The sequence below is a fragment of the Nuphar pumila genome, chromosome 2, assembly GCF_984573655.1.
Source record: "Nuphar pumila chromosome 2, dmNupPumi1.hap1.1, whole genome shotgun sequence".
NCBI lineage: Eukaryota > Viridiplantae > Streptophyta > Magnoliopsida > Nymphaeales > Nymphaeaceae > Nuphar > Nuphar pumila.
This window is the reverse complement of record NC_143250.1, coordinates 109620634-109643225: the sequence shown is the minus strand read 5'-3', so window position 1 is coordinate 109643225 and position 22592 is coordinate 109620634. Positions and strand designations below refer to the sequence as shown.

Here is a 22592-nt window from a genome sequence, read left to right as displayed (position 1 = left end):
GGGCGCTGCCCCCCGAGCCCCCCGCCAGGGACGACCCCCCTGGACCCTCGCCCGTTGACCGCGCAGCGGGATCCGCGCCGGGGGGGAGCCCTCGGACCCCTCTTCTGTAAGGGCAAAAACTCTAAATCAGGCACAGAAGTAGAGAGAGAAGGGAGAGAGAGTGTGAGAGGGTTGATGTTCATGGCCTTCTCCAGGAAGAACTCTTTACCTTCCTTGATTTCTTCTCTAGAGAGAGAGTGTTTTACGGAGAAGGAAGAAGAAGATGACAATGGAGCAATGTAGGATCGTCTGTTGGATGTGCACAGAAGTAGATGTTCAGAGAAGGGAGAGAGAGTGAGAGGGTTGATGTTCATGGCCTTCTCGAGAGAGAACTCTTTGCCTTCCTTGATTTCTTCTCTAGAGAAAGAGAGAGGGTTTTACAGTGTTTTACGGAGAAAGAATAAGAAGACTTTGAAGAGTCAACATCATCCTCGACTTTCTGGATGAAGGACATGTTTGTCCTTTTTTTGAACGGAGAAAGAAGAAGAAGACTTTGAAGAGTCAACATCATCCTCGACTTTCTGGATGGAAGACCTGTTTGTCCTTTTTTTGAACTGTTTGTTTTTTTTGAATGAAGGGTATTTTTGTCATTTTTTCAAACCATCACTTTATGAGAAAAATAGCAAGAAAGGGTACTTAAGTCTTTGCAACAACACCAAAGTCTGATGCAAAGTTATGTCAACATACATAGGAATACGAGCCCCATGTACTTGTATAAGTGGTGCTCATTCAAAGCCCGGAACACAGACGTGGGATTCAGTGATTCATCGGGAGCGAACATACACCACCCTCTCCGGAACTCCATTTTGGGAGATGAGGCTGATGTTGAGAGTGAAAATAAGTCATTTTCAACTATATCTTCACAAAGATATTGTTGACAACTCCATCCTCATCTCCATGTTATCATCAATCCTATCACCTCTCGCATCTTCTCACCAATGTGGGCTCCCAAACAAAGCCTTATACAGAGCTTTAATCATTTCATAAAGTCCCAAGGTTCCCTACCTACTTTAATTTCACTTTCATTCTGTGTGTCTTTATTTGAAATATTTGTTCATTAAGCACCTGATCACCCTCCATCTTGGAGACAGGGGCTGTTAGGTGTGGGACCTCAGAACTGTTGGAGGGCGATGGAGTGCTTACTGCACAAAAATTTTGTGCAATCATATTGCACCCGATCTGGACTCGACCTCTACCCGTTCATTGAACAAAAAAAAAAAACATATACAAAAAGAGCCCTTATAACAGAAGGAGCCAGTCTTGCGGACGGTCTTTCCAATTGTTAGTCAGTTCCCCCTTGCTAGCTGAGCTAATTTTTTTAACTGCAGAATAAAATTTACAGTGACTATATTCCACTCTAACACTATCAAAACTGTACATCAGCGCCATCAACTCTGCAGGGACTTCCTTTGTATGGCCCCTGCCTACACCCCACCAATTTCCTTGATGTAAGGACTACTATACACATGAATATTTACTCTAGCCGTCTCAGAATTTATCCTCATAAGTTCATTACCATCTAATTATATTACGTCACCTACAAAAATATGATCTTGCATAATGCCAGATGCCAAATGCTTTTCATTGGCAACAAATACATACAAGATAGAGGCAAATGCTTTTGTTTGGCAACAAATAGATACAAAACAAGGTACGCAGCTGACGACGCAACCGGATTCTCAGTTGTCAAGCAGGTGCAGCCATTTTTGTTTTCCTTTTCACATGTTTTCTCACCGCGAAAGAGACACAGCCCGCTAGAGCCATAGACTAGAGGGTACTCATGATCGGCTCGGCCAAGCTCAGCTCGAGCTCATGATCGGCTCGTTCTTGTGGCCGCCAAGCTCAGCTCGAGCTCAAGATCGGCCAGAGCTCAGTAGTGTTTTGAAAACAATGTCTTATTTTTGTAAATGAACAAGCTCGAGTTCGACTGACGCACAGGTGCGTTCATAGCTTTCAAAAGTGGGTCACGTAAGTCAGGGAGGACGTAGGGCTTCACTTGGAGTTTTTCTAGATTTGTCAGAGCTCCTCGTCATAAAAAAAAATGAATTTGAATTGTTCTATTGAGTGAAGTTCAAACTAGCTTTTCTAAGCGAAACATCATTTGTAATGCTAGATCTAAAATTATATATATATTACTGCTTAACGAGTTTATTTAAGCTCAAATATTGGCAACCTATTCTTAGTGTTCGGCACACCAAAATTTATTTTGACAAGTTCGAACGAGCTTCTTGAAAGTCAAGTATAAGCTAAGCACCGAGCGGCTCAACAAGTTTTTTCAGGCACTACGTGAGATATTGCCATCATGACAAAGGGTATTATTGCTATCAGAAAAAGATAAGCAAAAGAAGCAAAACGTGTTAACCTTCGTTCTGATATCGGTGTGGGGAACTATGGCCGGTTAACGTTGGTTTGTGTGTACTGTGGTCTCTCTCTCTCTCTCTCTCTCTCTCTCTCTCTCTCTCTCTCTCTCTCTCTCTCTCTTTTTGCTGGGAGACGCTACGTACGTATAAATAAGCTGCTCCAGGCTCCGTTGTGGTTCAAACTAAAAACTTCTCCCTCCCCACCAAAACGACATCCCCACCGTCCATGCATGCTGCTAAGAGATCGCAGCAACCATGGCATCTCTAGTAATCTCTCTCTCTCTCTCTCTCTCTCTCTCTCTCTCTCTCTCTCTCTCTCTCTCTCCACACACACGCGCACACACGAGGTGCAGTTTTCTCTCCTATTAATTGAAAGCTTGTAAAGCTGACTGAGTTTTTCCCCATGATTCTGTGTGTGTTTCTTTTCCTTTTTTGTGCATTTTTATGTTCTTACTGTTTGGTTTTTTGGTGTTTGGTGAAAACCCATGTTTGTGAATTTGGTTGGTGGTTAAGAAAATGGAGAGAGAAGTTTGATGTGTTTGTGGTTGTCCTTGCGGGTTGCAGTTGATTGAAGTAAACTGTTTCTCTGATTCCGTGTTTGTTTTTGTTTTTGTTTTTGTGCAGGTTGGGATATCTGCTCGGTTTCTCGACGGCTCTTGAAGAAACCTGGGGGTTGTGCCTTTCACTCTGGCAGCTAGGATAGCCGCATTTTCTCGCACCTTGTGGAAGGTGTTGAGGGAGGAAGGCCTACCTGTTCTCCTCATCCCTCATTACCCGAATTCAAATCCTTCATGCATTTGGAGACTCTGCCGAGCGCAAAGAGGATGGCCTATTGATTATGGCTAACATTATTCATTCTTAGCTTGCTATTGTTGTTGTTTTTCTTAGCAGAGTTTCAGCCATCGTCAATGTAGAAACCAGAGGAAATTGTGTTTTTGTAGATTATTCGATATTTTTCTTAGCGTTTCTTTATTCGGGTATCTCGCGAATTGTATTGAATTATCTTCATCTTTTAGTAATCTGATTCTTTGTGTAAAGATGGCCAAGTTTACATGCTTCTCTGTGCTTTTACTGAAGAAGAGATCGAAGGTATGAGATGTTTGTTTTGCATTTCTTTCGTTGGTTATGTTTCTGTTAACGGGAAGTTCCAACTGTGTAATGTTTTTTGCAGATTAGAGATTCTAAGCCTGTGACTGCAGTTAATCCACATGAAACCCTGCGAGTTGAGCTTCAAAGGGTTGATAATTCTCCTATAAATAGCTCAAATGGGACATTCTTCAATGTCTCTCAACCATTTAGTACAGAGGGGAGCTCTGCTTCTGAGGTGAAAATGGTTGAAGATATGAAATATAGTTCGACGAAAAGGCAAGATGGTGGATCCATTGAAGAAGTAGCTTACGAAGGCGGGGATGAACATGAGAGTCCATTGGCTAGTGGAGGATCCCCTGGTATCGATCTCCAACCAGAGGTTCCAAGGAACAATTCACAGAGCGATCTCTCTGTTTTAGACTCTGCTCCTGCCGATGATTCGATTGAGAAAGCAGCCAAGAGCGGCCAGGTTAGTGATCCCGGGATTTATGTGAGAACAGAATTTCTCAGATCCGATCTCTCTTCGCCCAGACTTGAGCGCTCGTGTTCGAACTTGGAGACGAGGATCCTCCATAAGATGATCCCAGATCGTTTTTCACCGTCGAAATCACAGTCATATGAAGATCTCCCTGAAATTTCAGGCAGATATACCGGAGGAATTCAGGGGAATCGGGGGAGCCCAGTATCTGTCCTGACCCCCAACAGTGCAGACAGAGTGATGCTAAAGCGGCTGTCTTCTATTCAGCTTCTTCCGTCGAGGAACAGAGGGATATGGTGGAAGTTCTTCTTATGGAGTCATAGAAACCTTCACAGACCAATGCCTGGGAATTGGAAAGTGCAACCATTAGCCATCAATCACAAGGACTCCATTCAGAAAGAAGGCTATTCATCGGAGACCCTCGACGCGTGCCAGGCGATATTGAATGACAAGGAAGCCATGAATGCAGAAAAACCAAATTTGGATAAGTTCTCTGACAGAGCTTCTGGAAGCATGCCTTACAGTCACTGGATGACTTTCTCCACACAGCCATCCTCTCACAATTGGATAGATGACTGGGTTAACAGTATCGATACTGACCTCGTTCACCCTGTCGACGGCGTGGAGACTACAATACAGCATCATGAATCCGAAGAAGAGGAAGTGTCTGTCCCTTATCCTGAGGCCTCAGGATCACCAGAAATTTGCAATCATACACCAAGGCGCTCTTCTTTGACTAATGAGATTTTGCAGGCCAACAATATTATTCCAACCATGAATCCCTTATCAACAGTAGCCCATGTCTCGGGCATGGGCTTAAAAGTTATCCCTACCTTTTCAGCATTTTGCAGCCTCAAAACTATAAACCTTTCAAGCAACTTCATTGGTGAGCATCCCACAGCCTATTCAAAAACTTTCTGTAGTAATCAGTTGAGAACAAGACTTTGTTATTTATGTCTCTAACCCAATTTTCTTTACTCTTTTGCAGTGCATATCACTCCAGGATCACTACCCAACAGCCTTCATACACTAAACTTATCGAGGAACAAAATCATCACGATTGAAGGCCTTCGCGAATTAACTCGATTGCGAGTTTTAGATCTGAGCTACAACCGCATATCACGAATAGACCGTGGTAAGGATTCAAATGTTATTGTTGTAATACCTTCCTTCTGAGTCTATCATAAGTACTAAAGCTCTGTTTTCACAGGTTTGTCTAATTGTACTCTTATTAAGGAACTATACGTTGCCGGTAACAAGCTTAGGGACGCCGAAGGCCTTCATCGTCTTCCGAAATTGACTGTGTTGGATCTGAGTTTTAACAAGATCACCACAGCCAAGGCACTTGGGCAGCTAGTGGCTAATTACAACACTCTTGTAGCACTGAATCTACTTGGCAACCCAGTTCAGACCATTGTAGGTGAAGATCAGCTAAGGAAGTCAGTATCAGGCCTTCTACCCCAACTGGCTTATCTGAACAAGCAACCAATTAAACCAGTGAGAGCAAGGGAGGCAGCCATCGACAGAGTTGCGAAGGCCGCATTGGGAAACAGTGGATGGAGCTCCCGGCGAAGGGTAACGCGGCGATCAAACCAAGGATCACCATCCTTCAAGACAGGGGCAACCACTCAACGGTCTGGCAGCAGCAGAGGCAGCAGTGGTGGTCACCAGTCTTGGCCTAGCAGTCGTGATAGACACAGGAGTGGGTATGAAAGCTTGTCCATGAGAAGATAGGCTGTGCTGGTAGTTTTAGGTGTTAGCATGCAATTTTTTTTGTGTTTTTTTTTTGTTTATGGATAGCAATCTAAATAAAATTCACATGCTTGTAGCTATTGTTGGTTAGCTTGCAATTTTATTTTTATGGATAGAAATGGAGATAGAGTTCACATGCGTGTAGCCATTATTGGTTAGCATGCTTTTTTTTATGGATAGTAATGTTGATAGAATTCGCATGCATGCAGCCATTGCCAAGTTATTTGAGATCCTCCTGAGGTTTCATTTATTTGTATCTTTGCTAGAATGAATAAATTAGTAGCCAAACTTCTTATCGAGTAGCGATAGGTTGATATTCAGAGTTTGTAAAAATGAAACCAGAATTCTTGTGCTACCATGCTTTGAAATTAACAGAAAAAGACGGAATTGAGACTGAAAGAACTGTTGAAGAAAATGGGCGAGACATATACTCAATCAATAGAAACGCATATAAGCATTATTTTTTAAGTACATGGGGATCGACACGAGCTGGGCCCCTGTTTAAAATACATGGGGATCGACAGGTGCGGCTTGAGTTTGACACAAGCCCAATTATAACTGGGTCAGGCCAGGCTCGAGCCAGGAATATGGGTTGGACCTATTGGGCCCCAATTGAGTCAGGCCGAGCTGGTCCGATAGCTACTCCTAGCCAAGATGATTAGTAATAGAATCGAAGAACCAAAGTCATGGATTTGATGATCTTATTTGTAGGAAATAACAATATTCTCAAGAGGTCATTTTTTATGCAACTGGCTCCGCTACTGTTGACGGTCCATCTAAACATTTCCTGAGATGGACACTGCACCTATCTCGAGAAATGCCAAGATGGATGGTTGTCACACAGGTCACTGCATGCCCACTGTGTGCTCCGATGCTGCATATAAGGAATTTTCAATGGTAGAGCTGCATGATAAGCATGCAGCGAGGCTGCATATAAATGGCTTCATATTAATTTGACGATCTCATCTCACCACCCGGATGAGATTCTCAAATTAGTATTATGGACCAGCGTAATTAAGCCCATAAGCATAACAAGCTGACCACCTAGAACTTAGTAATAGTGAATCAGTGGGGGAAATGGCAATCCCCATCTCACACAGGAACCCGTTGGACCAAAACTGAGCCTAAGCCCAGCTCTCGGACCATCTGAACTGTGCCTGTCTGTTGCCCAGCCCTAAGCATAATAAGTTTATCAAAAGCCACGTTTTAGATCGATATGTTTCATCTTAATTAAGACATTACTACGACATAATTAAAAAAGAAAAACTTCTTTCTATTAAATAACCAATATTTGTTTTGAAGAAAAAATAAATGGTCAAACACAATCTTAACAAACCAGCCAAGGGTACTTTTGTTATTTTTATTTTGAAGTCACCACTTTTTTAAGATATTTTAGCTGTTTTAATCAGGGTAAATATTGGCTACTATAATGAATGTACAGAACTAATGAGCTATATAAATCATAGGTACAAGTTGTATCTACTCAATCTAACCACATAGATGTGTTCAGGGATCAAGCCCTGGGTATGTAAAAATGTATGAAATTTTGGCACATTGTGGGCCGTTGATTTTAAGACCCCTTTAAAAACCTAATTACTTGTCATAATCACATGATTCAAAAAAGTTTTTTAAATAAACAAACCATGTAGATTAATTACATCTGTAACATTTGATCTACAAAAAATTTAAAAAATTTGAAGAAAAAATAGTGATTTCTACTCATTAGTTTCTAGCCAATATTTACTTTTTTAATGAGCTGACTACCAGCGTGGACATCATAAAGAATAGGGAGTGGGCTGGCTCTCAGAACCCGTTCAAATCATGCAATAAACAATGTATACTGCAGCTTTTCCAAGCTATATACATTAAACGTACCTACAGGGCATGGGTCAAATTCTGGCTTAATCATGACTGATCCGAATCCTAATACAAAATAGGAACAGTGGATCCAAATCTGAATTCGGATTCAAATTGGATCCAATGGTACTGGATAAGAGTGCAAGATCAAATTTGCACCAGAACATGATTGATCCAAATGTCTAAATTAGATCCAAATATGAATTTCATGTACAAATCAGATCTAAAGAGGTATGGTTGAATTCAGATCCAAAATACATGGGACAGAGCTGGATCCAATAAAAATAGAATAAAAACAAGACATTTTACATGGGGGAAGATGCAACCAGATGATTTTGATCTGAACCGAAATTAGCTTTGAGTTAAAATACTGATCCAAATTGGATTCATATCTTAAAATAATTTGATTGAACACATCTATATCCAATCCAAATTAATTTTTGGATCTTTTTTAAGACGTGATAAAAGATACAGCTTTTTTAGCTTAGGCCACGGTGGGAGCCCGTTTTAGTAGCCAGCCAGCTCCTTACTCATAAATGATATCCACAATGGACATCATCGTTTAACAAACTAGAAATAGTCGTTGGATCAGGGAAGATCCAACAGCCAATGTTTCAGTACCACCATATATATATATATATATATATATATATATATATACACACTTGATTTACATAGATCTAAGCTCCAAATGCCAAATTTAATCTTTGGATATCCTATTTACTATTTTCATGTGCTAAAGTTGACTAAATTATGTTGTTTTATACCATTTTTAAACTGCCCCTATTTTCATGAATTGTGAGCTGTTCATTTTTCACCATCTGAAAAATAAATCTGATGGTACATTAGACATGATAAAACCTTCTAACATATTAAATAAATACATCTGTACATTTTAGATTTAACATTTTGTGGCTTCATACAAACAAGAGTGATTACCAGTATAAGGTATCATGGTACAAAATCACCACATTCTCTCTCTCTCTCTCTCTCTCTCTCTCTCTCTCTATATATATATATATATATATATATATATATATATATATATATATAGTCACTAGAATATGAGAACTAATGTGAGAACAGTGATTTTCATGAATTTTTTGTTATTTTCTATTGAATCTAATGGTACGGATGTGATCTCCATGATTAGTTTTATAAGAACCCGCTGTTGAATCATCCAATTTTGATGCATAAACAAGATTTTTTAAAGGTTTTAAAATCAATGGCTCATAATCTTCATATATTCAAGCATTCAAAAAATCACTTTTTTTTTTCATCGAAAATACATTATCCAATGATTGATTCCTAGCAAATTCACCAGGTCAAGCACATCCTCATGGTTGGACTTGAAAAAAAAAATGTTCAAAATGCCCAAATTTGTAGTTCTCATATTCTAGTGACTATATATATATATATAGAGAGAGAGAGAGAGATAAGTGGTAGGTGCTTGAACATGCTGGCCATCCATCGTGTGCTTGATGGACGGCGGGCATCAAAAAATGAGTTTTTCGCTCAACAAGCAATAGCACGGCTAAACTCATTTTTGAGGCTTGTGATGGACGGCCATGTTCAAGTATCTGTTAATTACCTAATGTTCAAGCACCTATGCACTACTCTAATTGACTTTAAGTGGTGACTTTTGTAGTTGTTATTGCCCGTTTAGCAGAAAAACTCATTTTTGAAGCTGACCGTCCATCAAGCAGGAGATGGACGGCAATCATGTTAAACTACCTGTCAAGTACCTAATGTTCAAGCACCTACACACTACTCTCTCTCTATATATATATAGAGAGAGAGAGTCACAAGAATATGAGAACTAAAAATATGGGCATTTTCAATACTTTTTTTGCAAATCCAACCATGTGGTTGTGCTTGGCATGGTGAATTTGCTAGGAATCAACCTCGATTGTGTATTTTCGATGAAAAATGTGATTTTCGAGTGCTTTAATATTTATGAAGATTATGAGCCACTGATTTTAAAGCCTTAAAAAATCTCGTTTATGCATTAAAATCGGACGATTCAAGAGTGTGTTCTTATTAAACCAAGCATGCATATCACATCTGTACAGTTAGATTCAAGAGAAAAGAACAAAAAATCTATAAAAATTGCAGTTCACACATTAGTTCTCATAATTTCACTTCTCATATATATATATATATATATATAAGTCGGATCAACTTTAGAATCACCAGAATCAGATGTATGTACAAGTTTTTTTTTTGTTATTTAAAACTTAACGATCATAAATGCACTAATTTTTTACAACTTAAAAGAATTTGTTTTGTTAAGAAAACATGATTCAAGGCTTAATCTCTAACAAATCGACTATGTTGAACACATATAATTGCACTTATGAGTTTCAATTCAACTCATTGATACCATATTCATGTTAGCATAAAAGACTTATATATATATATATATATATATATATATATATATATATATATATATATATATATATATATATATATGCCACGAAAACTACAACCAGCAGTTTGAATCAATGAACGTAAAGCTAAAGACAAAGCACGTGCTTAAATCCCTGTTGATTGAAAACATGAATAATAAAGAAAAGTAGAAAAAGAAATGGAAATGGAAGAGTACTTGCAACTTCTCAGTTAAGTGGATATCATTTGCTCAGAATATAGGAGACAATGCCAGCTAAAAAAATACGACTATAGAAAGTTAGGATAAGTGCTCCTCAATCTAAGACAGTGCACGTTCCTAAGCATATATAATTGAAGACATATAAATAATTAGGAAAGTTAAACAGAGGACGAAATCATTCCCTCTTGGATGAATTTAGATTGGACCCACTCACCTTTTTATGGATTTTGGGTTCAAACTCAATACATGTGTGCGTGTCACCAGCCAAACTACTCAAGGCGATGAAATCAACTAAAAGCTATACAAATTTTCAAATTTTGGCAAAAATTAATATACCCACTGCCTGTAATTTTACACTTTTTAAATAGCTCCCAAACTTTTGTCACCTTTAAGCCAGCACCCTCATTCATCATTCTCGTTGGTTTCTACCCCTGCTAATTTGATCTTAGAGTTAATATCAATAGTGGAGTTAAAATTGTTATATTACCCTAATCATTTTTCTTTGTGCTACATGCAAATCTATTTTCTGCGTAAGCGTTAAGAATAACAAATGTTCATCATTGCCGAGTGGCAAAGATTTTTTTTTTTTTTTTGGATTATGAGGAAAAACTTGCTCACCAAGTTCATTGATGTAAAACCTTGGAACTCATGATGTTCCTGCTAGAGATGTAGATCCAATTGTTGCTGCAGGTCCAGATGATCCAATTCAGAAAGAAGATGGCCAACCCACTTGTCCCACATGTTTAGGTTCTTTAACACAACATGACTCTATTAATCACATTAACAAGAGTCCTACGAGAGCATGGAAAACAACTCAAGAAGGCTCCAGAGAGAAGATCAAGACTACTGAAGAATAAATACCAATGTAACCTACGTGAAGTGGAGTCCTACCTAAAGTAGAAAACCTTATGGTACGTCCCCTTCGAGATTTTCATTATAAATAAACTGGTCCTCTCCCTCTGGTAAATTCAAGAGAGAGAGAGAGAGGTTTCATTATTGTTGACTTAGATCATGTCGATCGAACCACCCAAAAATCATGTGTCCTTTATGCGTGCCTGTCTGGTTTGGCAAGTCAGATAATTTTTCCGTCCCATCAACTTATGACATATATGAGTCATCCCTACTAGATGAGATGAGTGGAGTCCTCGTGGGCATCAGGTGTGAAAGATTGTTAAAGCCAGGCAAGGTTTTTTCAGACGATAGGTTTTGTTTGAAGGGAAGAAGTCATGACAAATATGAATTGAAAAGTCAGGGAAGTTTGGGAAGGGAGGGGAGCTTTAGTTGTTTTTGTAATGGTAAATTGCCCATTTTCATTATGCAAGTTCTATGGTAATAAATTCGTGAGATTATTTGCTTCACCCAGGTTAAAAGTTTGGGGGTACTTCACTATTTCCAATGTCTCCTAAAAACACCTAATCTATCAAGCATACAAGATGATTTCAACAAAGCAAGCCTCCCACTCTTTACAACTATATGCCTTGCTAAGACTAACATTAAGCTTCCCCCTTTTTTTTTAGGTAATCAAGCTGCTTTGACGGTCCCCTTCATTAACCGAGTACAAAATATACTAATTTATACAACCACAGACTTCCACTAGCCAATTTGGAGGTTTGTTCTTCAGTACAATTTTTTTTTTCAGTACAATTATTCCCCTACAAACTTGAAATAATTGAACAATACATTTCGTATTGGAAAAGGTTATAAGAAGATTTCTGTTTCTTATCATCATCTTCCCCTTACCCACAAATATGCTCGCACTGCCATAGCCACTTGCAATCGTTAACACACATTACTTTAACTTGGCAGGAATCATGTTATCAATCTTCAATCCCTTGGACATGTTTAATACTAAAGCACCATTTTAATTTCATTCACTTGGCAGGAATCATGTTTAATGCCAGGGATTGCTGACTTTTCCAACAAAATTCTGGATCATGGATTATTAGCATTCTCATATTGCTAGAATTTTTTTTGGAAAAATATAAAATTGGATAACCAGTATAAAATATCTAAATTTCTTCAGCAGAGAACTTTTTTACCTATCTGTGCACCTCAGCCCTCTTGGAACAAAATTTACTCAGAGCGTGCTTTTGGCCAACAAAATTCACTTAGAAGAGGGAGAGAGCCAGATCTAGGTTTTGTTCTTAAGTAGAATCATATTCAAGTCAAACCTTTTCAATCTGCAAGTTGAGTTGCCATGACTCCAGAGCTACGTTACAACACTAACAGTAAAGGCAGAAAACATTTTTCTTTTATTAAAAAATTTTCTTCTACAAAGGCCGGTTAGCTTTTTCTTTATTGGTCTTTCCTCCCTTGGTGTTTATATTTCAAATTGAAGTAATTTTTCTAGCCCATGGGAAGAGGTATCAGCTAAAGTCATTGGTTTTGTTGGTTTGTGCAATTTAGGCAGGGCAGTCAATGAATCATTTATGAGCGTGGAGTTCAACAGATTAGTTTTTTCCCAAGTGATCACCTCTTCCCCCACAGATGGAAGTTTCTAAAACAACCTCAGCGGCCTTCTATCAACCAAATTCAATTTGTCTCATGAACAGATGTTCTTAAAGTCTAGAATCAATAAAATGTTACTTCACGTTTGATATCTTGATAAATAGAAAACATATAAACACACATGAATAGAGCACTCACAAAGTTTTCCCCTGCAATGAAATTTAATGTTCACAACAATGTTGTTAATCGTTGAGCAAATAAACTTCAGCCATACCAGCTTGTCAGCAAACATCCTCCATGATCATTTTCTAACGACCAGTTAGTGTATATATAGATGGGTGACAACCGAAAGAAGAGTTCATCCCATCATGAAAAAGAATCACAAGTCCCATTCTGGAGATAAAAGCACCACCACTCTGGCAGCAAGTATGATTCACCAACTGCAGCAAATCAAGCCCATGTCTTCAATCAGCATACACTCAATCTTCAAGCTCTTAGTCATCGGTGGTAAAGCCCGGTGGGCATTGTCGCAACCCATAACGATAGAATTTCTCATTGAATATAACCTGACGATCCTTCTCGATCAACTCCCCATCCTTGTAAGCATCCTTCAAGAACACTGTCAAATTCATCTCCGTTCCAGCCGTAGAGAACGTCCTGGGCTGCTTCAAGAACATATGATACATGAACTTAGAACATCTGATACATGAACTTAGTAAGACTGAATTCCTCCTTGACTTTCAGAATGTGGTGTATGGACGCCTTCTTCTCCAAGGTCAGGCTGAGGAACTCATGGAGGATGCTCACCCTGTATATCTCCACCTCCTGCGACCACAATTTCAACCCCGAAGCATCCGAATACGGCGAAACAAGCGGGAGCGTGTTGACCATGTTGAGTTTCCTGGTGCCCTCCTTGCCGAGATTGAGGTAACCAGCATGACTAACAGGAAAAGTAAACTTCTTTCTCACTCTATCCTCATCCACGACGAAATCGGACTCCAGGGCGCTAACAGTTGGGCAGGATCCCAACGGACGTGCTCGAGAATCTGCTTGCCGTCCTCGTGGACGACCCTGAAATGCTCGGGGTAGCTGAGAACGCGGTCCAGTAAGTCGTGGGGGATGACGAAGAGGAGGTGGCAATGGTTGATCTTGCTCATGGAAATCCGCTTCTTCGCCGACATCATGAGGAGCTTCCGGACGGTATCAACCCTAGCCCTTGCCATCGAATCCATGATCTCCCCCTCCTCAAGGAGGAGATCCTCCATCAGCGGCGTGAATCCAAACCAGATCCTTCCGTCGCAGTGGGTGTAGAGGCGGAAGATGGACGGGCGGCGCTCGATCGAGTGGGCTACTTTCCGGGCCGCGGAGGAAGCCCAATTAGCGGTGGAGCTTTCCGGCGTCGTCAAGCCGGAGGGTATGCTCCGGCAGATTGGAGAGGAAGTCCTTGGTCATGGTGAGGAAGCGGAAGAAGGCGTCGCGCTCGACGATGGACTGGAAGGGGTCGACCCGGCGGGAGTCGGGATGGACGGGCTTCGTCCTCGCGCTCTCCCTGTTTTTGGCCTTCTTCTTCATCCTCCTCTGCGAAAACGAGCCGTCGGAGATGCAGTTGCAGACGGGCTGGAGGGCGTACTCCCTAAAGGAGGAGGAGAGGCCGATTGTTAGGGGTCTGCGAAAGAGGAAGCGGAGAATCCATGGAGGCATCGGAGGAGGAGAAGGGCAAGGGTTTAGGGTTTCGATGCCTCTCTCTCTCTCTCTAGAATTTAAGGAGGGTTTGGGAAAGTAAATTTTTTCCAGGAAACTATTTCTTGAAATCATGTCGAGTTTCAAAAGTAAGCCCTTGCAAAATTTTGTTGCCAAGGAGTTAAGGAAAGCCCTGTTGTCAGGCTTGATCTTTGAGTGCTTACCATAATGTATACTACTGATTGAGAGAGAGGACGGAGAAAAAATTTGGCAAAAAGAACAAATCCGACCTGCCGGATTCGAACCAGCGACCTAAGGATGACAGCAAACCAACTACAGTCCTCCGCTCTACCAACTGAGCTAAGGTCGGTTGTTGGGTAATTGGTTGCGTTAAATATAATAGTAGTAAAAGATATGGTGATGTCACCCAACCACAGCTCGACCTACTGTCACATGCATAGACGTGTTCATATGTCAAGGTCAAACCACTCTGCCGGTGCAACAGGTCCATCCACGTCCCTCAGGCTTACCTGACCCGACCCGACTCTCATCAGGTTTGGGTTTGGCGCAGGTCTTATCAGGCTTGGGTCAAGTTGGATCCTTTTCAACCCAGCTGTTATTGGCTCGGTTGGGCTGAGCCCCATTGGCATGCTCTTTAGCTTATACTGGAACTCAGCCAATTTACTTCTCCAAACGGACCGGTTGTGTGTTTTCAGACACGGTTCGCCTAAAAATCGGAAACTCAATTACTCGTCAATAATCCAGCTCGATGTCCACCACTAAGATCGATTAGTTTCTTTAGGTTGGCCCAATGAATGGGCAATTGGACCAGTTTTCTCAACACAAAACTGAACTAGGTCAATTGGCACGCATACCTGCTCAGCAGCCCAAGGTCTTCGGCCATGCAGCGAGCTCAGGATATATATATATATATATATATATATATATATATATATATATATATATATATATATATATATATATATATATATATATATATAAAAAGAGAGAGAACAAAAAAACAACAGACTCAAAACAAAAAGCCGAAAGCACGAAAGCAAAACATAAAAATAAAAGAACACAGAGATCAACCAGCGTCTTGAGAAAGAGAAGGGGGCTGAAGGAGGTGGATAACATGAGATTAGAGGGGCAGAATTTCGTACATATCAACCAAGATGCAATGAACGAGCTTATTGAAAGCAACCGAAATTTGACGAAAGATCGCATTGTTGCGAGTCATCTACATAGCCCACCATAAAGTAAGAAGCCAATTTCTCCAGATTAGTCGTCACTGCTTGCAACTGCGAACCCGCGAAGGACCTCACAGAAGGTCTAGCGCGAAGGATTCCTTTCTCACGATTACTTCAAGTTGATTCCACGTACTTTTAAAGATATCCACAAAGATTGGGCACGCCCAAAACAAATGGTAGATGGATTCTTCCGCCTCTTGGCAAAGGACGCACCTACTCGGATACTGAAAACCCACCTTCTTAAGGAAGTTTATCCATCTGAACCCTATCGTGTAAAATTAATCAGGCTAAAAACTAAGAGCGGGGAGTTGGCTCATTCACCCATAAAAAATGCTCAGGAAGCCAGTCAGCCCCAGGAGGAATAAGAGACCGATACAGAGTTTTGGTGCACAAAATGCCGTTAGGCGCAATTGCCCAGTGCAAAAACTGTGCGTCTAGATCAGTGGCGGAGCCAGAAGTTTTTCGTTGGGTGGGCAGACTTCGAGTCTCGGGGACAATGCTATGGTCTTTAAGGACGATCCATTTATTCGGACTAGTGGCGGAGCCAGAAATTTTTTGTCCACCCATCGTCAAAAGAAATTTTGGTTGTGCATGATAGATCTGACATGCTCTTCTAGAAGCGGCCTCCTTGGCCGGAGAAGGCGATGGCCATCAAGTTGATGGTACCATGTGGTTTCATCATTGTAAAACCCCCATCCGGCGAAGTCGTCGGAGGGGATTAAGTTAAAAAAAATGGTTTCCCCAAAGGGGAAACCGCGTAACGAGTGGGGGTGAGGATAAACCTCACCCCCCATAATTCGCGGAAAGGGGGGGGGCGAGGTTATCCTCAGCCCCCACCCTGCGTGAGGGTTATAACCCTCACGCAGGCTCCCCTTTCCACACCCTGCACAGAGAGAAAGAGAGTGAGAGAGAGGAGAGATTACCGACGACAGCAGCAGGGTGAGTCCACCTTCCCCCATCTTCTTCTTCGTTCTTCTTTGTTCTTATCTTTTAATCCGAACCCAGGGGGGGTCGACAGCCATTGTTGTCGGCGAGTTGCAGTTATTAAAAAAAAAAAAATCAGAAACAGAGAGTGTGGGAGAGAGAGAGAGAGGGGGGATCGGCCAGCCGGCCGATGCCGGTGGCCGATCTCCCTGCGTTGGGGGTGGCCGGCATGGCCACCGGCCGATGCCCTCCGGGGTACAGTGGAGAGGGTCGGCAGGTGGCCGCCCTCTCCCTGTAAACGAAAAGGGCTTTGCCCCTTTCGGTCCTTTTTAAGCAGACCGGGTCGGTCTGGGACCCAGACCGAACCGGGTCGGTCTGGGTGCGACCCAGACCGATGGCTCGGTCTGGGACGCGCCCAGACCGAATACCTTGAAAAAAAAATAATCTGGTCCGGCCTGGGTGCGACCCAGACCGAACCGGGTCGGTCCAGGTCGCACCCAGACCGAACTGGGTCTTGTGAGATGGGTGAACTGGTTCGGGTCGAACCGGTTCAAGCCAAACCGGTTCAGGTCGAACCGGTTCAAGCCAAACCGGTTCAAACCGAATCGGTTCGGGTCGAACCGGTTCAAGCCAAACCGATTCTGTTAGTGGTGGGTTCGGGTAGAACCAGGTTCAGACCGGATCGGGTCTGAACCGATCCAGTTGAACCAAGGTCCAAACTGAACCATTCGGGTCTGGATCTGGGTTTTCAGTATAGACCCAGTTCAATTTGGATCTGTATCAGATCCAGATTAACCAGGTCCAGATCTGACTGGATCAGTCTTGGATTTGGACCCAGTCTGACAGGTCTGGACCCAGTCAGATGAGCCTGGATCTAGTCAGGCAGATCTGGATCCAATCAGACTGTCCATGATCCAGTCCAGCAGGCCCCAGATCCAATCAATATGTCCAAGATCCAGTCAGGCTATTCTGGATCCAGTCAGAATAGAATGGATCCAGTTCGGATCCAATCAGACTATTCTGGATCCAGTCAAACAGTTTTGGATCCAGTTATGCAATGGATCTGAATCCAAAACAGACAGAGTTTGGATCCAGATCAGAATTGGATCAGAAAATAGTCTCGAATTGGCCCAAAATTCGAAATGTGTCAAGATATCCAATTGGATACTTGAGATCCATTTCAGTAAAATAGACATATCTCCGCACTCAGAACTCGGAATTGAGTGAGGTTTGGTGCGTTGGATTTGTATTAAAGAGGGGAATCCAATAGTTTATGAAATTCAGTCAAACTAGAAATGTAGAAACTGTGGTTTCTTGAATAAGATTTGAGAAGGGTATTTTGGTAATTTTAGTAAAAAGTTTGTGAACTGATTAAAGTATATTACCTTAATGACCAGATCCTAGTGTTAGAGCTTCGTGAGGCTCAATTTCGAGGAGAGCACAAAGTCAGCACTTGAGGTAAGGGATATTATAAGTAATTTTAGATGTAAATAAACATTTTTACGTTGATTGTTATTATGTTGTTATTGATTAGCATGATAGTTTGAGAGACCATGACATGCATAAATTCCATGCTTGACATTTAGAGTTGATTTATATACATGTTGATGTGATATGCAAGTTAGTTTTGATATGTCATGCATGATGAAAAGAAATTCGAATTATGATTGCATGTTTATATGATTGCTAAATATCATGCATTGTGATGAGACCATGTTTAGTTTAGAGTCCCATTTAATCTATTCATGTGTTAATAGATACTTTGAGATCAGCATGCATGACCCCTTAAATCCCGGAAGTGGCGACCTGTGGCAAGGGCTACCTGGTTCGCGGCCAGAGTGCAGCCACCATGGAAAGTGGGCCGCCGGTGATTTAACGATGTAGAGACACTACATCATTGCATGCTAAGTGAGAAAGGTGTGAGTCCTAATGTCACCATGAGATTAAGAATGAGATTGTTGTGATTAGTCATGACACCACTCGTGAGAGAACGAGTGAACTTTGAATGTGAGAATATTGTTCAATATGTGAACTTAGTTATGACTTAGGATTTCACTCACACTGGTTTGGGACTCTAGAGGATCATGGATGGTTGACAACCATCATGCTTAGGATGTAGCATGAACCATGCCGAGATTGAGAGCTTGACCTCCCGGCTAGCTACCGGTGGGGTCCCCGTGGTGGTTCACTATAGTGCCTGGTGGTCTGGGGACCATTGGGAGTGTATGGTTCATAGTTTGGCCAACATGTAGAATTGGGGTGTTCTACCGGGTTGCTACGCCCATAGATGGCTATTACCGGTATAGTCAGCCTAAAAATAGTTGTGTGAACGAGAGTATTTGAGAATGATAATGGGGGAAATTAAAATATACAAACATGTGTGGTGTATCGAGAATTAAAATAAGACTAGGGGCTTAGAGCCCACTACAGTTGTAAATTGTTGTTTATTTACTTATGATTATTTTTTACTGGGTTGTAAACTCACCCCCATTTTTTTTAATTACAACTGTAGGTTCCAGGCATTAACTCATTCACTTGTGAGTCACTTCTTCTTCTTCAGCAGAGCATTGGTATCTTTTACTTTCCTTTTCATTGAATAAAATGTATTTGCTTTATTTTATTATGAATGATGAACAATTGTAAGGAAAAAGTTGATTTATGAGAATGAAATAAAAAGTTTTTTTTCAGCCACGTTTTCTCTGTGTAAGCTTTGCACTCTTCCCTCTGGGAAGTAATATCAACCGAACTCGGACTCTTGAGGTCCCAGATCAGGGTGTTACAAAGTGGTATCAAAGACAGGTTTACACAGAAAAACTGTTCATCATTCGTAATAAGACTCAATGACAAGATGTAAGTCTCTACTTGTATAATACACGTTAGTGATTAAATTATTGTGTAATTAGGAATGGCTAACGAACAAGGAAACCACGAAGTTCCGCGGACTCAAGACCCAGCTGAGCCTCCCATGGTAGGGAGAGAAGAGTTTTTCGCCGCAATGGCGATGGTTACCGGAGTCATCACAAGCATGACTCAGGTGGTTAGAGAGTTGACACATCAGCCTTCTCCGATATACATCATTCTCGGAGACCGAGACGGTTATCATCAGAACTTCCCCTATACTACTCAGGGGCCACATCCTCTACCTTACGGAAGGAGGAATCGACAATGTAATTGTCAGAGAGCAAGGTCAGCACGTGGGAGGATGGGGGAAAATCGGATGGCGGCTAGAGGAGGCATAGAGAGAAGAGCAGCTCCGAACACAAACTTTGTGCCTCGGGGAGGGTCTCGTATGGCCAGAGCACGGGGACGACATATGTCCCGAGCTAGTTGTGTGGCTGCCATGAGTGGGAGAAACCAGAGGGTTCCACCTTCATTTCATGAGCTTCTGGCTGAAGAAGCTCGGAGAGCGGCATTTCAGGCCGCCGAAGCAGCTCGACAGGCAGCGGGAGCCAACCAAGGTGACCCAGGGTTTAGGCAAGGGCGAGCGATTTCGAGAAATTTGTGAGAGAGAAGTGAGAATGAAGATCTTACAGTTGATCCTACTTCACCTACCTACACTCTTGCTTTACCCCAATATGACTTGAATACTTCTCCTCCGACCCACCTTCAACCAATGCAAAAAGAGTTCAAGAAGAAAACCAAGCTTCAGAGGAACATGACGATGAATTTAGGAATACTTAGTTTTATTTAGTCTAGTTTGATTATCTATTACTTTGTTTTGTGTTCTTCTTGTTTGCTTAGTAATATTTTATTTATGTGTACTTGGATGAGCAATGAAATAAGACATTTTTAAGTAACTGAGTGGCGAAATCGTTAATATGTGATAGAGTTTTTATACGAGTATAAATCAAATAAGAAGCCTATTACGCGATTAATTTAATGTAGCACATGGATTGTTCGACTCAGGAGCCACACATAGTTTCTCTTCTTCAGCTTTTGGGAAAAGGTTGCCAGTGGCACCTTCTTGATTGAGTGTTTCTTACTTAATAGAGACCCCTATAAGAGAAACCACTATTGTGGATACTGTGTATCCTAATTGTGTTGTAATAATTGAAGATCGAGAGTTGTCTATGAACTTGTTGCAACTCGACTTCAAAGATCTAGATGTTGTTTTGGGCATAGACTGGTTGTTGGACCATCATACCACTATTGATTGTCGAAGAAAGTGTGTCAACTTTCAAATACCCCATACTCCAACTTTCACATACCAGGGTGTTAGAAAGTTACATAAGCCAACTATCATATCGTGTTTGAAGGCCAATATATATATATTGAAAATGGATGCATGGGATTCCTGACGTACATGAAAATCGAAGAGAAAGAAGACCTCACCATATCAGATGTAGACATAGTCCGTGAATATGATTATGTCTTTCCAGAAGATCTTTCAGGTCTCCCTCCTGATAGGGAAACTGAGTTCCAAATCGATCTAGTTCCGGGAACAACACCCATCTCGAAGGCTCTCTATAGAATGGGACATGCAGAACTCAAGGAGCAAATACAGGAGTTATTGGAGAAAGGATTTATTCGACCTTCAGTATCTCCTTGGGGTGCTCCAATTTTATTCGTGAAGAAGAAGGACGGATCACTGCGTATGTGTATTGATTATCGTCAATTGAACGCGGTAACCATAAAGAATAAATACACATTACCTAGAATTGATGATTTATTCGATCAACTGCAAGGAGCGGCATGCTTCTCAAAGTTGGATTTGAGATCAGGATATCATCAACTGAGGATTAAGAAGGAAGATGTGGCCAAGACAACATTCAGATCAAGATATGGCCATTATGAATTTATGGTCATGCCTTTTGGTCTGACCAACGCACCAGCTGCCTTCATGGACATGATGAATAGAGTGTTCAGACCTTATTTGGACAAGTTCGTCGTAGTATTTGTCGATGACATCCTCATATACTCTACTTCGAAGGAGCAACATGAAGAGCGTCTGAGGATAGTTTTGCAGACACTTAGAGAACATAAGCTCTATGTCAAATTCTCTAAGTGTGCTTTTTTGTTAGAACAAGTGTCCTTTCTTGGACACATTGTTTCTAAAGACGGGATTATGGTAGACCCTGTAAAGATTGAAGCAGTCACCAATTGGTCAAGACCCAAGAATCCTTCTGAGATTTGCAGTTTCTTAGGATTAGCTGGGTACTATCGACGATTCGTAGAAGGATTTTCTTTGTTGGCGGCTCCTATGACTAAGCTCACAAAGAAAAATGTAAAGTTCGAGTGGAATGAGAAATGTGAGCAAAGTTTTCAGGAGATAAAGAAGTGTTTGACCACTGCTCCAGTGTTGGTCCTACCTTCTGGATCTGGAGGTTTCACTATTTATAGTGATGCCTCTCACAAAGGATTGGGTTGTGTTCTGATGCAACACGGAAAAGTGATAGCTTATGCATCTCGTCAGCTCAAAACTCATGAAGTCAACTATCTGACACATGATCTGGAGTTAGCAGCGGTGGTTTTTGCCCTTAAGATATGGAGACACTACCTCTATGGCGAGCAATTTGAGGTCTTTACCGATCATCAAAGCCTTAAGTACCTGTTTTCTCAGAAAGATTTGAACTTGAGGCAAAGAAGATGGTTGGAATTTCTGAAAGATTATGATTTCGAGCTAAAATATCATCCGGGTAAGGCAAATGTAGTCGTTGATGCTCTTAGCAGAAAGGCAGGAGCTCTAGCTAGATTTGCATATTGGGAGTTATTTTCCTCGATGGCTCATCAGAAGGCAGAAGCTCAATGCTTGTCAGGTCGATTATTATTTGTACAAACCACATTGAAGTCAGAATTGTGGGATCAAATTAAGGAAAAGCAACCCATAGACCCAGAATTGATGCAAGTAAGAAAGAAGATTTCAGAAAATATAGAATCGGAATTCAAAATTGATGATCAAAGACTTATTAGATTTCGTCAAAGAGTGTGCATTCCCAAGAATGATCAACTTAGAAATGTGTTGATGGAAGAGGCACATCATTCTAGATATGCCATCCATCCCGGTAATACCAAAATGTACCGAGATCTGAAAGATGCGTTTTGGTGGAGTGGTATGAAGAGAGGCATTGCTGAGTTTGTTAGCAAATGTCTAGTATGTCAGCAGG

General features: G+C 41.3%; 1 protein-coding gene, 1 non-coding gene and 1 pseudogene across 3 annotated transcripts; 1 reads left to right on the top strand and 2 right to left on the bottom strand.

Annotated features, from left to right (window-relative positions):
* Positions 1-3729: 3729 nt before the first annotated feature.
* LOC149846686 (uncharacterized) lies at positions 3730-5734 on the top strand. The gene is made up of 3 exons (XM_089992154.1): positions 3730-4852; positions 4955-5101; positions 5177-5734. The coding sequence occupies exons 1-3, from the start codon at positions 3730-3732 to the stop codon at positions 5698-5700; spliced, it is 1794 nt and encodes a 597-aa protein (XP_089848280.1). The 3' UTR covers positions 5701-5734.
* Positions 5735-12768: 7034 nt separating this feature from the next.
* On the bottom strand, positions 12769-14335 carry LOC149846685 (protein WHAT'S THIS FACTOR 1 homolog, chloroplastic-like; annotated as a pseudogene). Its single transcript, XR_016428353.1, has one exon. The product of XR_016428353.1 is annotated as a protein WHAT'S THIS FACTOR 1 homolog, chloroplastic-like (transcript).
* Positions 14336-14598: 263 nt separating this feature from the next.
* Positions 14599-14684, bottom strand: TRNAY-GUA (transfer RNA tyrosine (anticodon GUA)). The gene is given in 2 exon segments: positions 14599-14634; positions 14648-14684. It is a non-coding gene; the product is annotated as a tRNA-Tyr (tRNA).
* Positions 14685-22592: the final 7908 nt, after the last annotated feature.